Source organism: Sebastes fasciatus, chromosome 7 (assembly GCF_043250625.1).
Source record: "Sebastes fasciatus isolate fSebFas1 chromosome 7, fSebFas1.pri, whole genome shotgun sequence".
NCBI lineage: Eukaryota > Metazoa > Chordata > Actinopteri > Perciformes > Sebastidae > Sebastes > Sebastes fasciatus.
Window position 1 is genome coordinate 1,143,135 of NC_133801.1, and position 15,000 is coordinate 1,158,134.

General features: G+C 43.8%; 1 protein-coding gene across 1 annotated transcript; it reads right to left on the reverse strand.

Annotated features, from left to right (window-relative positions):
* Positions 1–5,985: 5,985 nt before the first annotated feature.
* On the reverse strand, positions 5,986–11,278 carry LOC141771054 (somatostatin-1-like). Its single transcript, XM_074640966.1, has 2 exons — positions 11,005–11,278; positions 5,986–6,394 (listed from the first exon to the last, which is right to left on the reverse strand). Exons 1-2 carry the CDS (start codon positions 11,140–11,142, stop codon positions 6,170–6,172), a joined length of 363 nt encoding a protein of 120 aa, XP_074497067.1. The 5' UTR covers positions 11,143–11,278; the 3' UTR covers positions 5,986–6,169.
* Between the last annotated feature and the right edge of the window lie 3,722 nt (positions 11,279–15,000).

Consider the following 15,000-nt stretch of genomic DNA (forward strand, 5'->3'; position numbering starts at 1 on the left):
TGCTCCAATAAGTCTCTTAAGACTCTCCAGTTGATCCAGAATGCTGCAGCACGTGTACTGACTAGAACTAGAAAAAGAGATCATATTACGCCTGTATTAGCTTCTCTGCACTGGCTGCCTGTAAAATCCAGAATAGATTTTAAAATCGTCCTCCTCACCTACAAAGCGCTAAACGGTCAGGCCCCATCATATCTTAAAGAGCTCATAATACCCTACTACCCCACTAGAGCACTGCGCTCACAGAATGCAGGGTTACTTGAGGTTCCTAGAGTCTCCAAAAGTAGAATGGGAGCCAGAGCCTTCAGCTATCAAGCTCCTCTTCTGTGGAACCAGCTCCCAGTTTCAGTCCGGGAGGCAGACACCGTCTCTACATTTAAGAGTAGGCTAAAGACTTTCCTCTTTGATAACGCTTATAGTTAGGGCTGTCTTTGACCAGCCCCTAGTTAAGCTGCTATAGGCCTAGACTGCAGAGGGACTTCCTATCACACACTGAGCTCCTCTCTCCTTCTGGATATACTCATGTCCCATTCATTGTTACCAACTACATTCCTTCCCGGGAGTCTTTGTTCCTCCTTGTCTCGCAGGTAACCATGGAACGGGGTCACACCGGGAGCGAGATTATACCTGGAGCAAGGTTATACCTGGAGCGAGGTTATACCTGAAGCGGGGTCACACCTGGAGCGAGGTTATACCTGAAGCGGGGTCACACCTGGAGCGAGGTTATACCTGGAGCAAGGTTATACCTGGAGCGAGGTCATACCTGAAGCGGGGTCACACCTGGAGCGGGTTACACCTGGAGCGAGGTAACACCTGGAGCGGGGTCACACCTGGAGCAAGGTTATACCTGGAGCGAGGTTATACCTGAAGCGGGGTCACACCTGGAGCGGGTTACACCTGGAGCGAGGTCACACCTGGAGCGGGGTCACACCTGGAGCGGGGTCACACCTGGAGCGGGGTCACACTTGGAGCGGGGTCACACCTGGAGCGAGGTTATACCTGGAGCGGGGTCACACCTGGAGCGGGGTTATACTTGGAGCGGGGTCACACCTGGAGCGGGGTCACACTTGGAGCGGGGTCACACCTGGAGCGAGGTTATACCTGGAGCGGGGTCACACCTGGAGCGGGGTTACACTTGGAGCGGGGTCACACCTGGAGCGGGGTTACACTTGGAGCGGGGTCACACCTGGAGCGAGGTTATACCTGGAGCGGGGTCACACCTGGCTCGGGGTTACACTTGGAGCGGGGTCACACTTGGAGCGGGGTCACACCTGGAGCGAGGTTATACCTGGAGCGGGGTCACACCTGGAGCGGGGTTACACTTGGAGCGGGGTCACACCTGGAGCGGGGTTACACTTGGAGCGGGGTCACACCTGGAGCGGGGTTACACTTGGAGCGGGGTCACACCTGGAGCGGGGTTACACTTGGAGCGGGGTCACACCTGGAGCGGGGTTATACTTGGAGCGGGGTCACACCTGGAGCGGGGTTACACTTGGAGCGGGGTCACACCTGGAGCGAGGTTATACCTGGAGCGGGGTCACACCTGGAGCGGGGTTACACTTGGAGCGGGGTCACACCTGGAGCGGGGTTACACTTGGAGCGGGGTCACACCTGGAGCGAGGTTATACCTGGAGCGGGGTCACACCTGGCTCGGGGTTACACTTGGAGCGGGGTTACACCTGGATCTGGATGTCACCTGGATTGTGGTTGCATCTGCTGCCTGCTTGACACCAACTGCTACCATCATTAATTAACTAACTACTATTGGTTTTGTTTTATTAGTCCTACTTGTATTAGTTATTACAGCTGCTGGGCTATTATTGTGTCTCTCTCTCTCTGAACCAACTAACTACAACTAACCGGCTAACTACACCTAATTAGTTAACTACACCTAACTAGCTATTTACACCTGAGGACTAGTTTCTGTGTTTTGGGGTTTTCTGTTCTTTTCCTTGTTTCCTGTTTTATTTTGATAAGCTCATGTCACTTCCTGCCTGTGATTGTTAAACCACCTGATTTGTTTCACCTGTGTTGCGTCATCCTGCTTCTCTCCAGGTGGGTTTAGTCTCTTCATTCTCAGTTCCTCGTTCGTTGTGTTTCATCCTTCTTTATTCCAGTGTTTAGTGTTTCATCGTTATCTGACCGTACTCTGTGGACTGTTCTCTAACCCGCCTGTCGGACCAGCTGCAGGTTCGTGCACGGTAAGTTTTTGTTCGTTGTTAAATCTTTACCTGCGTTATCTCTGAGAACCTGACACACTGCAGCAGAAGTCGGGTGGAGTCAGGTACAGCGGGTCAGGTAAGGTTGGAGCATCGTAGCTCTTTAATATTTTACAGCCAATCACGATAACTGATCTTATATTGTTGCTACAACACCGGTTGACATTTAAGAATACTTTTGATTGGTCGGAGGTTGCTAATATTGACAGGACACATCGTGTTACATGAAGAGAAATTGGATGATAAGTGAACAAATGTCACTCGTCACTCATAAGGATAATAAATGTTTAGACATTTTAAATTTAAAACAGGTCCAATATTTTATTTATTAATATATTTTTAACCTTATTTTGTGCAATACACATTTTGTATTTTAAAGTAAAGTATTTATAATAAAGGATGATAAAGCAATTATAAGTAAGCTTACAAACAAAGCAACATTTTGTGTTTTTACACAAAATTTGAAATTTAAAAAATAAACTTAGATTTGTGTGAAAAACATCATTTTAGGTGTTGGCCCATTTTAGCTTAACCAAGCCCGCTATAATGGGCCACATATACACACTTTTACACAGAAGTTACTTAGTAAGTGAGGGTGAAAAACGGGTTCAAAGGTCTCGAGACGATGACGGCAACTTTCAAAAACCAAGATGGCGACTGCTAAAACCAAGATGGCGACTGCTAAAACCAAGATGGCGACGGCCAAAAACCAAGATGGCGACGGCTAAAAACCAAGATGGCGATGGCTAAAAACCAAGATGGCGATGGCTAAAACCAAGATGGCGATGGCTAAAAACCAAGATGGCGATGGCTAAAACCAAGATGGCGACTGCTAAAACCAAGATGGCGACGGCTAAAACCAAGATGGCGACTGCTAAAACCAAGATGGCGATGGCTAAAAACCAAGATGGCGATGGCTAAAACCAAGATGGCGACTGCTAAAACCAAGATGGCGACGGCTAAAAACCAAGATGGCGACTGCTAAAACCAAGATGGCGACGGCTAAAAACCAAGATGGCGATGGCTAAAACCAAGATGGCGATGGCTAAAAACCAAGATGGCGATGGCTAAAACCAAGATGGCGACTGCTAAAACCAAGATGGCGACGGCTAAAAACCAAGATGGCGACTGCTAAAACCAAGATGGCGACGGCTAAAAACCAAGATGGCGATGGCTAAAACCAAGATGGCGATGGCTAAAAACCAAGATGGCGATGGCTAAAACCAAGATGGCGACTGCTAAAACCAAGATGGCGATGGCCAAAAACCAAGATGGCGATGGCTAAAACCAAGATGGCGATGGCTAAAAACCAAGATGGCGATGGCTAAAACCAAGATGGCGATGGCTAAAAACCAAGATGGCGACTGCTAAAACCAAGATGGCGATGGCCAAAAACCAAGATGGCGACGGCTAAAAACCAAGATGGCGATGGCTAAAAACCAAGATGGCGATGGCTAAAACCAAGATGGCGACTGCTAAAACCAAGATGGCGATGGCCAAAAACCAAGATGGCGATGGCTAAAACCAAGATGGCGATGGCTAAAAACCAAGATGGCGATGGCTAAAACCAAGATGGCGACTGCTAAAACCAAGATGGCGATGGCTAAAAACCAAGATGGCGACTGCTAAAACCAAGATGGCGATGGCCAAAAACCAAGATGGCGACGGCTAAAAACCAAGATGGCGATGGCTAAAAACCAAGATGGCGACGGCTAAAACCAAGATGGCGATGGCTAAAAACCAAGATGGCGACTGCTAAAACCAAGATGGCGACGGCTAAAAACCAAGATGGCGATGGCTAAAACCAAGATGGCGATGGCTAAAAACCAAGATGGCGATGGCTAAAACCAAGATGGCGACTGCTAAAACCAAGATGGCGATGGCCAAAAACCAAGATGGCGACTGCTAAAAACCAAGATGGCGATGGCTAAAAACCAAGATGGCGACGGCTAAAACCAAGATGGCGCTGGCCAAAAACCAAGATGGCGATGGCTAAAACCAAGATGGCGATGGCCAAAAACCAAGATGGCGACGGCTAAAACCAAGATGGCGATGGCTAAAACCAAGATGGCGATGGCCAAAAACCAAGATGGCGACGGCTAAAATATGACAATAGAATAGAAATAATGTGGTTTTACTTTTGTACGTCTCTTTGTAGGAGGACGTTTTACTGGCGTCTGGTCGTCTCTTTCAGTCCAAAATGGCGGAGGCGTAGCTCTGCTGCTGGAACGAACTACTGACTTCCACCTCTTAGCGATATACGTTCTTTGGCGTGGGCGTGTTTAGACTCGTTAACCGACATCTTCATTAGTGACCTCTGTGTGTCGGCTGACGATTAAACCGAAACAGGAAACACAGTCATGAATTTTGTATGTAAATGTGAGATTGACCTGACTGACCTCAGACGCTGTCATGTGACCTCAGACGCCGTCATGTGACCTGAGAGACTCGTTAGTGATGAACGTCCTCTACTGTGTGTGTGTGTGTGTGTGTGTGTGTGTGTGTGTGTGTGTCTCAGCTGTCAATCATGGTCTCTCATTAAGGTTTAGTTCTAGAAAGCTTTTCTTAACAAAGAGTTAATGACTGAAAGGAGCAGCTAATCTGACTGCAGCAGCTGCCACACACATCCTGTCCATAGAGATGGAGGAGGACGAGTTAAAGTAGCTGAGCATGATGGGAAATACTCTGAACATTCTGGGGTTGAATCAAGAGAAGCTGTATAATATAAATATTTCATATCTAATAGTCCACTCACATATGTACATCTACAGTAGATGTACCTTTTGTATGTATTAACGTGAGAAATAACTACGGAAGTGACGTCATGTGACCTGATCTCTGACCCGGTTTAACCATCTCTGTATTCATTTAACCTTTGTCTTCTTGCCGTTTTCTGCCAGATGTTGAATTCTTTTCAAAACATATTTTCTCAGAACTCGTACATGAAGAATGTTTAGTAACATTTCGTTTTACAGGTTTCATGGTAATTAGGTGATAATGAGCAAATCTTTTTGGAATTGCTGCCAAATTATCCCAATATTTACCTCAAAATGTAACGTCAATGACTTCATTATAAACATCATTTAACCATTAGATGCTAAAATAGCATCTAATGGTTAAAACAGCGCCCTTAGGCACAGATCTCACAATCGTGTGACTTATTGTGGACACTAATGTAACCCGGTAGCTGATGTCATGATTCAGCGAGTTTAAGACATTTAAAACAAGTTATTATGCTAATTATTCATCAATATCAATTATCAATTAACTTTGTATTCTTTTCCTCAAAATGTAGTAGTTAAATTACCAGCTGTTGGGAAATAGCGGGATATAATTATTAAATAATGTTTATGATAAAGTCATTTTTGATACATTGAGGTAGATATTGGGGTAACTTGGCCGTAATTCCAAAGTAATTTTAAATAGGTTACTTTCTAATTATCACCTGATTACCGTGAAAGTTGCCGACTTGTAAGATACCGAATGTTTTATGTCTAATTTTGTCCTTTATATGGCTCACTGAGACGCAGCAGCTGGTCGTGTGTTTCATATTTAATAATGATGTTTCTCATGTAAAAAGCTCTTAATGTATTTTCTCTTCAGTCGGAGCAGCTGTAACGAGTGACTTTACCCTCCGCTCGGGTTTATTAACCTTCATCAGCTGTTCAGAGCAGCTTTAATGAGTAACAACCTGCAGCTCTTCATCCTGATGAAGATGATTATTCCTCCGTCTCCGTCAGCAGACACGAAGCGGTCGTTTAGTCTCAAACAGATTTTATTCAAACCGACAATTAAAAATAGTTTCATCCAGTTTACATTCAGAAAGAATCAGATCAGGAAAGTCTAAACAATTCATCCCGACTACTCGTCGCTGGTCGGATCCACAGTTTCTGTACAGAGTCTGCAGGAGGAGTGAAGATGAAGATGGAGGGACGATGAGGATGACGAGGCTCTCAGCAGGAAGTGAAGGTCTTCCAGAAGAAGTTCTTGCAGCCGGCTTTTCTCTCTCGGGGGGCGAGCAGCGGCCCGCCGCCAGCGGCGGCGGCTCGTTCCAGATCCATGTGGACGTCCTCGGGTTCTCCTTCAGCCAGAGGGAAGTTGTCCTCCTCCAGAGCCTCGTTCTCCACCTGCAGGAGGTCCGACAGGAGCAGCTCCGCCAGCGAGGCCCGAGACATGTCCTGAAATACATGGACAGACGTTAAAGACAAAACCAGCGAGGACGGAGACATGTCCTGAAATACATGAAGACAGACGTTAAAGACAAAACCAGCGAGGACGGAGACATGTCCTGAAATACATGAAGACAGACGTTAAAGACAAAAACCAGCGAGGACGGAGACATGTCCTGAAATACATGAAGACAGACGTTAAAGACAAAAACCAGCGAGGACGGAGACATGTCCTGAAATACATGAAGACAGACGTTAAAGACAAAAACCAGCGAGGACGGAGACATGTCCTGAAATACATGAAGACAGACGTTAAAGACAAAAACCAGCGAGGACGGAGACATGTCCTGAAATACATGAAGACAGACGTTAAAGACAAAAACCAGCGAGGACGGAGACATGTCCTGAAATACATGAAGACAGACGTTAAAGACAAAACCAGCGAGGACGGAGACATGTCCTGAAATACATGAAGACAGACGTTAAAGACAAAAACCAGCGAGGACGGAGACATGTCCTGAAATACATGAAGACAGACGTTAAAGACAAAACCAGCGAGGACGGAGACATGTCCTGAAATACATGAAGACAGACGTTAAAGACAAAAACCAGCGAGGCCCGAGACATGTCCTGAAATACATGAAGACAGACGTTAAAGACAAAAACCAGCGAAGACGGAGACATGTCCTGAAATACATGAAGACAAACGTTAAAGACAAAAACCAGCGAGGACGGAGACATGTCCTGAAATACATGAAGACAGACGTTAAAGACAAAAACCAGCGAAGACGGAGACATGTCCTGAAATACATGAAGACAGACGTTAAAGACAAAAACCAGCGAGGACGGAGACATGTCCTGAAATACATGAAGACAGACGTTAAAGACAAAACCAGCGAGGACGGAGACATGTCCTGAAATACATGAAGACAGACGTTAAAGACAAAAACCAGCGAGGCCCGAGACATGTCCTGAAATACATGAAGACAGACGTTAAAGACAAAAACCAGCGAAGACGGAGACATGTCCTGAAATACATGAAGACAAACGTTAAAGACAAAAACCAGCGAGGACGGAGACATGTCCTGAAATACATGAAGACAGACGTTAAAGACAAAAACCAGCGAAGACGGAGACATGTCCTGAAATACATGAAGACAGACGTTAAAGACAAAAACCAGCGAGGACGGAGACATGTCCTGAAATACATGAAGACAGACGTTAAAGACAAAACCAGCGAGGACGGAGACATGTCCTGAAATACATGAAGACAGACGTTAAAGACAAAAACCAGCGAAGACGGAGACATGTCCTGAAATACATGAAGACAAACGTTAAAGACAAAAACCAGCGAGGACGGAGACATGTCCTGAAATAAATGAAGACAGACGTTAAAGACAAAAACCAGCGAGGACGGAGACATGTCCTGAAATACATGAAGACAGACGTTAAAGACAAAAACCAGCGAGGACGGAGACATGTCCTGAAATACATGAAGACAAACGTTAAAGACAAAAACCAGCGAGGACGGAGACATGTCCTGAAATAAATGAAGACAGACGTTAAAGACAAAAACCAGCGAGGACGGAGACATGTCCTGAAATACATGAAGACAGACGTTAAAGACAAAACCAGCGAGGACGGAGACATGTCCTGAAATACATGAAGACAGACGTTAAAGACAAAAACCAGCGAGGCCCGAGACATGTCCTGAAATACATGAAGACAGACGTTAAAGACAAAAACCAGCGAAGACGGAGACATGTCCTGAAATACATGAAGACAAACGTTAAAGACAAAAACCAGCGAGGACGGAGACATGTCCTGAAATACATGAAGACAGACGTTAAAGACAAAAACCAGCGAGGACGGAGACATGTCCTGAAATACATGAAGACAAACGTTAAAGACAAAAACCAGCGAGGACGGAGACATGTCCTGAAATACATGAAGACAAACGTTAAAGACAAAAACCAGCGAGGACGGAGACATGTCCTGAAATACATGAAGACAAACGTTAAAGATCAAAACCAGCGAGGATGGAGACATGTCCTGAATTACATGAAGACAAACGTTAAAGATCAAAACCAGCGAGGACGGAGACATGTCCTGAAATAAATGAAGACAGACGTTAAAGACAAAAACCAGCAAGGACGGAGACATGTCCTGAAATACATGAAGACAAACGTTAAAGACAAAAACCGGCGAGGACGGAGACATGTCCTGAAATACATGAAGACAAACGTTAAAGACAAAAACCAGCAAGGACGGAGACATAACCTGAAATACATGAAGACAAACGTTAAAGACAAAAACCGGCGAGGACGGAGACATGTCCTGAAATACATGAAGACAAACGTTAAAGATAAAAACCAGCGAGGACGGAGACATGTCCTGAAATACATGAAGACAAATCTTAAGAACATACTTCAGCCTAAACCTAACCAAGTCGATCTTTCCCTAAACCTAACTCAATAGTTTTATTTTGAAAAGACTGGAGAGGAAATTGAAACGCCCTAAAATTACATTGTTGAAAGTTGTGCACAGCGTCACAATTTTTTTTAAATTAAATAAATAAATAGAGGAATTAATAAATAGATGAATTAATTTATGAATACATTTGTGAACACTGCATCATTTTACATATTTATATCAATCAAAAAAATAACATTCATACAAATCATGTCATGATTTCCAGATTAACGGCAGTCTAATTAATAAAAATGAGAAAAGCGTAAACCCTTAAATCACATATTTTATTGTCGATAGACTTCACACGTTGCCTTTAACATCAAATATAAATAATATCTCATCTTTTCCAGCACGTCGTTTAAATAAAGTCGTTTGTGATCTTCGATCAGCTGGACGATGTTAAGAGACATTTCTTTATTTAGATTTGATCTTTGTAAATAATTCATTTTTAATGAATCTAATTAAAGCTGTTTGATGTTCTGTAGTTTTATAAAGAAACAAAATGTTTGGTTCAAAGATAAAAACCCTGATAATCAGCTGATCAGTCCATCTATTGATTATTCTGCAATTAGTTAATTAACCATTTAGTGGCTCAATACAGCTGAGAGACATCATACCTGACGATCAGCCGCCTGGTTCACAGAACACAGTCCCAGTATTTCAAGACGTTGAGACTGGTAGTGAACAAAAGTCTTACTGTGGTCGTTTTCTGTCTACCATTTATATATTATAATATAAATATAATATAATATAATATAATAATAATATTATAATATTGAATTCATTATATAATGAACTTCATTAAATCATATTTTCATCATGAATGACTGTAGTAGTTTCTGTTCAGAGCAGCAGGAGATGATTTAAATAAAAATAAACCATACTGGTTCAACACTAATCCATTATCCGTCAAATGTTAAAAATGAAAACAATAAATATTTAATTAGTTAAAGAGTTAATCTGAAATTAATTTGAAGACATAAAAATATAGCAATAGAGAAAAGCCAACCAATCAAAACGATTACAGCTATTTTGTAATGAAGTTGAAGTTAAATTAATTCATTATAAATGTATTATTATTTAAAATATTTATTATTTATTATTTATTTTGTGTCTGTTTTTTATACGTTCAAAGAACTGATTATATCAGCAGATTAATAACATTTATATTATATAGAATATAATATATTTAATTAGTTAGAGAATTAATTTGAAATTCATTTGAAGACATTAAAACAATAAAAAATGAAACTAGAAACGGTAACACTTCACAGTAATCAGTTGATAATTAGATTAGATAATTATATTCTGCTCTTTCCCAACAGCTGATCATTTATTTAACACATTTCCAGGAAAAGAATAAAAGTGAATATATCTGCTTTATTTCCATGTCTGCTGATAAATAGATAATAATAAATGAATCATGACATCAGTCACATTATAGTGATCAGAAGAGTCTTCTATTAGTTATGGTTTTACACCTCCGATGAATATAATTATTAAATAATATTACAATAAAGTAATTTAATGTTGAGGTAAATATTGATAAATATTGAGGTAAATATTGGGGTAATATTAGATAAATATTGGGGTAAATATTAAATAAATGTTGAGATAAATATTGATAAATATTGAGGTAAATATTGGGGTAATATTAGATAAATATTGGTGTAAATATTGGGGTAATATTAGATAAATATTGGGGTAAATATTAAATAAATGTTGAGGTAAATATTGATAAATATTGATAAATGTTGAGGTAAATATTGATAAATGTTGAGGTAAATATTGATAAATGTTGATAAATGTTGAGGTAAATATTGATAAATATTGATAAATATTGGGGTAAATATTGATAAATGTTGGGGTAAATATTGATAAATGTTGGGGTAACTTGTCAGTAATTCCAAAGTAACTTTAAACAGGTTACTTGTTAATTATCTCCTGATTACTGTGAAATCTGCGGAGCTGTAAAATAAAGTGTTATTAAATGAAAGCCAACCAAACAAAATGATTTCAGCTATTTTAATTTATCATCATTTCTATTCCTGATTTTAAGATCTCATTATTTGTAGTCTTATTGCGTGTCTGTGAGTGCGTGTTAAATACAGAAAGAGAAGTTTAAAAAGTGTGTCGGAGTGCCGGACCTGTCTGGAGCTCTGCAGCGGGGTTCGGTGCAGCAGCAGTCGGACTCTGGAGTCTCTCTGAGCGGCGGAGCAGCAGCTGAAGGAGGCGCTGAGGGAGAGGAGGAGCAGGAGGAGGCGCGAGGAGGAGAGCATCTTCATCACCTGTCTGTCGGTCTGTCTGCGGGTCTGAGGGTCTGAGGGTCTTCTGGGTCGGTCCCCTCAGAGCGGCTCTTATACAGCCTGCTGACGTCACTGCCCGCCGTCTGTAGGGGGTGACTGATGATGATGATGATGATGATGATGATGTTTCCACCGCCTTTAGTGAAATGATCCGTTTTTCTCTCCTTCCTGCTGCTCGATTGAGTTTCTCAGCCTAAGGCTCGCGGACCCCCCAGAGGGTCGCTGGGCGCTCACACAGGGTCCCCACATTCATGTCTCTCATTCTGTCCTGTGATTGGTCGATATCGTGTCCCTGTTGTTCAACACAAACAGACAGACTCTGACTGATGATGGTTATCGTTAATATGTCGGAGTTATTACCGTCCTTCACCGACCGTTTATCGGAGACCTTCGGCCTGTGTGACGATCAGCCGCCTGATTACCAGAAAACAGACGCAATATTCCAAGAAGTCGAGAATATTAACCGAAAAAAATCTTATTGTGGTCATTTTGTGTCTCTTTGTGGTCGTTTTGTGTCTCTTTGTGGTCGTTTTGTGTCTCTTTGTGGTCGTTGCATGTCTCTTTGTGGTCGTTTTGTGTCTCTTTCTAGTTGTTTTATGTCTCTCTGTCATAATTTTGTGTCTCTTTGTGGTTGTTGTGTGTCTCTTTGTGGTTGTTTTGTGTCTCTTTGTGGTTGTTGTGTGTCTCTTTGTGGTCGTTTTGTGTCTCTTTGTGGTTGTTTTGTGTCTCTTTGTGGTTGTTGTGTGTCTCTTTGTGGTCGTTTTGTGTCTCTTTGTGGTTGTTTTGTGTCTCTTTGTGGTTGTTGTGTGTCTCTTTGTGGTTGTTTTGTGTCTCTTTGTGGTTGTTGTGTGTCTCTTTGTGGTCGTTTTGTGTCTCTTTGTGGTCGTTGTGTGTCTCTTTGTGGTTGTTTTGTGTCTCTTTGTAGTTGTTTTGTCTGTTTGAAGTCGGTTTATTTCTCTTTGTGGTTGTTTTGTGTGTTTTTGAGGTAATTTTGTGTCTCTTTATTGTCGTCTTTTGTCTCTGGTATTTTTTTGCTGTTTCTGGTCCTTTTGTGTCTCTTTGAGGTCATTTTGTGTCTTTTTGTGGTCGTCTTTTGTCTCTTTATGGTATTTTTTTGGTCCGTTTGTGGTCCTTTTGTGTCTCTTTGTGTTCTTTTGATTGACTTTCCAACATTAGATGTTTACGGTCACTTCAGAGGTTCTGGTCCAGGGGCCCGCGGGGTCAGGGGACCCCTGACTGTACCGGGTACCCGTACCCGGTACCTGTTCAGTGTTCCGTCCATGATCTAACTTCTATGACTATGACTGTTGATGAATGTCAAATGGTCAGTGAAGCATCAACTCTGTGTTTAAAATAGTGTTTCCTGTCCCGTTTCTTTTTGTCACCGGAGTGGGCGGAGTCTGTCGCTGTGTTGACGCCAGCTGTTGGTCGTCACCGATGTGGTCCTGCTGCCTGCAGGTCTGTCATCGGAACACTGTTTACCTGCTGACACAGACCGCCGAATGGTTATCACACCTTTTATCTTTGCTCACAGATGTCTCCACAGCTTCTTATTGTTTTTCCTTTAATGAGTTCCTCCTCTGTGTTTGCTCGTTAAATAATGTGAACTCCATCACATCACCTGACGCACAGCTGCTGACACACCAACAGAACAGCAGAGACTTTGCTCCTACTTAGTAGAGCTTGGTTCTAGTCGGCGGAGCCTGGTTCTGTCTGGTTCTATAGAGTTCAGTTCTAGTCAACAGAGTTTGGTTCTAGATGCTGGAGTTTATTTCTAGACAGAAGAACTTTGTATTGGTTTGGTTCCAGATGATAGAGTTCTAGTCAGTAGAATTTACTTTCGTCTTCATCTTGTCACAGTTTGAGAGAAATAACTGAGTGAATGTACGGACTCCTCACACAGTCTGGATGTTTCTGTGTTCCACTGAGAACATTTGAAAGTCTTTTTATTTCAGCTCCTATGAACTCCCCGTTGAGGTCCTAATGTTCAGTAATGTGTTGAGTCAGTGGGAGTCTCAGTAATGAAGCTTCAGCTTCCAGTTGAAACACTAATCACAGCTCCTCGCTGTGAGCATCAACACACACAAACAGCTTCACTCTGATTTCATCAGAAACTCTTTCACACATCGACGCGTCGCTGTTTACAACATTTACAGAAGTGTGATGTCACCGTCCTCCGATTAACCAATCACACTGCACCTCTGCCGATGACGCTCCGAGAGGAGCTCTGCGATTGGCTGACCGGTTACCTGAAGGGCGCCAGCACAGGTGACACATCGCAGACGAGACAAAGGAGTCAGCAGCTGTCGTGTCTGTTCGCCTGATCAGGTGACTCACCTGGAGTCTGACTGCACCTTGATGATGTCATGAGTTCACCTGGATCAGGATTCTCACGCAGGTGAATGTAGACGTGTGGAGTTTATTTGTGCAGAACCCAGCTTGTTTGATACTCAGGTGTGTGTTGTCTCTTCTGCAACCGACGGTTACCCACAATGCCCCTCTCTGTGTAGAACAACCGAGGTGTTTAGAAGTCCAGCAGCCCTCGCCGTTAAAGAACAACTTCACTGAGAGACCAAAACTTTTCTGGTTGTTGCCCATGGCGACGGCCAAATGGGCCAAAAGACACATTTTCTCAAAGAGGACAGCATTCTAACTAAATATGGACACTATTCTCCCACAATGCAATGCACTAAGGAAATGGAGGTGCTGCTCAAACTAAAAATCAGGAGGCAGAAGACACGATAAACCATCACCTGGTAACCATGGCAGCATCACCACCTGTCTCCTGTAACCTAGCAACCACAGAGGGTCGTCTCCGGCTGCGGTGACCCGTCAGGACCGACCGGGAGGAGGCGGGACATCAGCCGTCAGGTGGCTGACAGCAGACGACGGGACACATTTCACACCTGTCCAACACTGTTACCACGGAGACGACCCCCGTGACTGGTCGGAGTACAGCGGCCGTGTGATGCTGACAGCTGATTGGTTCAGCCTGTTGATGTGAGTTAGAGGAGAGACGCCACGATGCTGCACACAGACGATGAACTTCACTTTATAGTCAAGAGGCCTTTATTTTGAAAATCTACTGGACCTAAAGCCCCATTCAGTGTACCTGAGCCCACAACCTTCTCTCCTTCCCTTCTCTCCTTCCCTTCTCTCCTTCCCTCCTCTCCTCCTCCTCTCCTTCTCTCTTTCCCTTCACTCCTCCTTCAGTCCTCCTCCTCTCCTCCTGTCCTTCCCTTCTCTCTTTTCCTCCTTTCCTTCCCTTCTCTCCCTTGCCTCCTCTCCTTCCTTTCTCTTCTCCTCCTCTCCTTCCCTTCTCTCCTTGCCTCCTCTTCTCCTCCTCTCCTTGCCTCCTGTCCTTCCCTTCTCTCCTCTCCTCCTCCTCTCCTTCCCTCCTCTCCTCTTCCTCTCCTGTCCTCCTTTCCTCCTCTCCTCCTCCTTTCCTGGCTTCCTCTCCTGGCCTCCTCTCCTTGCCTCCTCTCCTCCTCCTCTCCTTCCCTTCCCTCCGCTCCTTCCTTTCTCTCCTCCTCCACTCTTCCTCTCCTCTCCTCCTCCTCTCCTTCCCTCTCCTCCTCTCTTTCCTTTCTCTCCTCCTCTCCTGGCCTCCTCTCCTTGCCGCCTCTCCTTCTCTCCTGGCCTCCTCTCCTCTCCTCCTCTCCTGGCCTCCTCTCCTCTCCTCCTCTCCTTTCCTGGCCTCCTCTCCTCCTCCTCTCCTCCTCTCCTCCTCTCCTTGCCTTCTCTCTTCCTCTCCTGGCCTTCTCTCCTCCTCTCCTCTCCTTCTCTCCTGGCCTCCTCTCCTCCTCTCCTCTCCTCCTCCTCTCCTTCCCTCTCCTC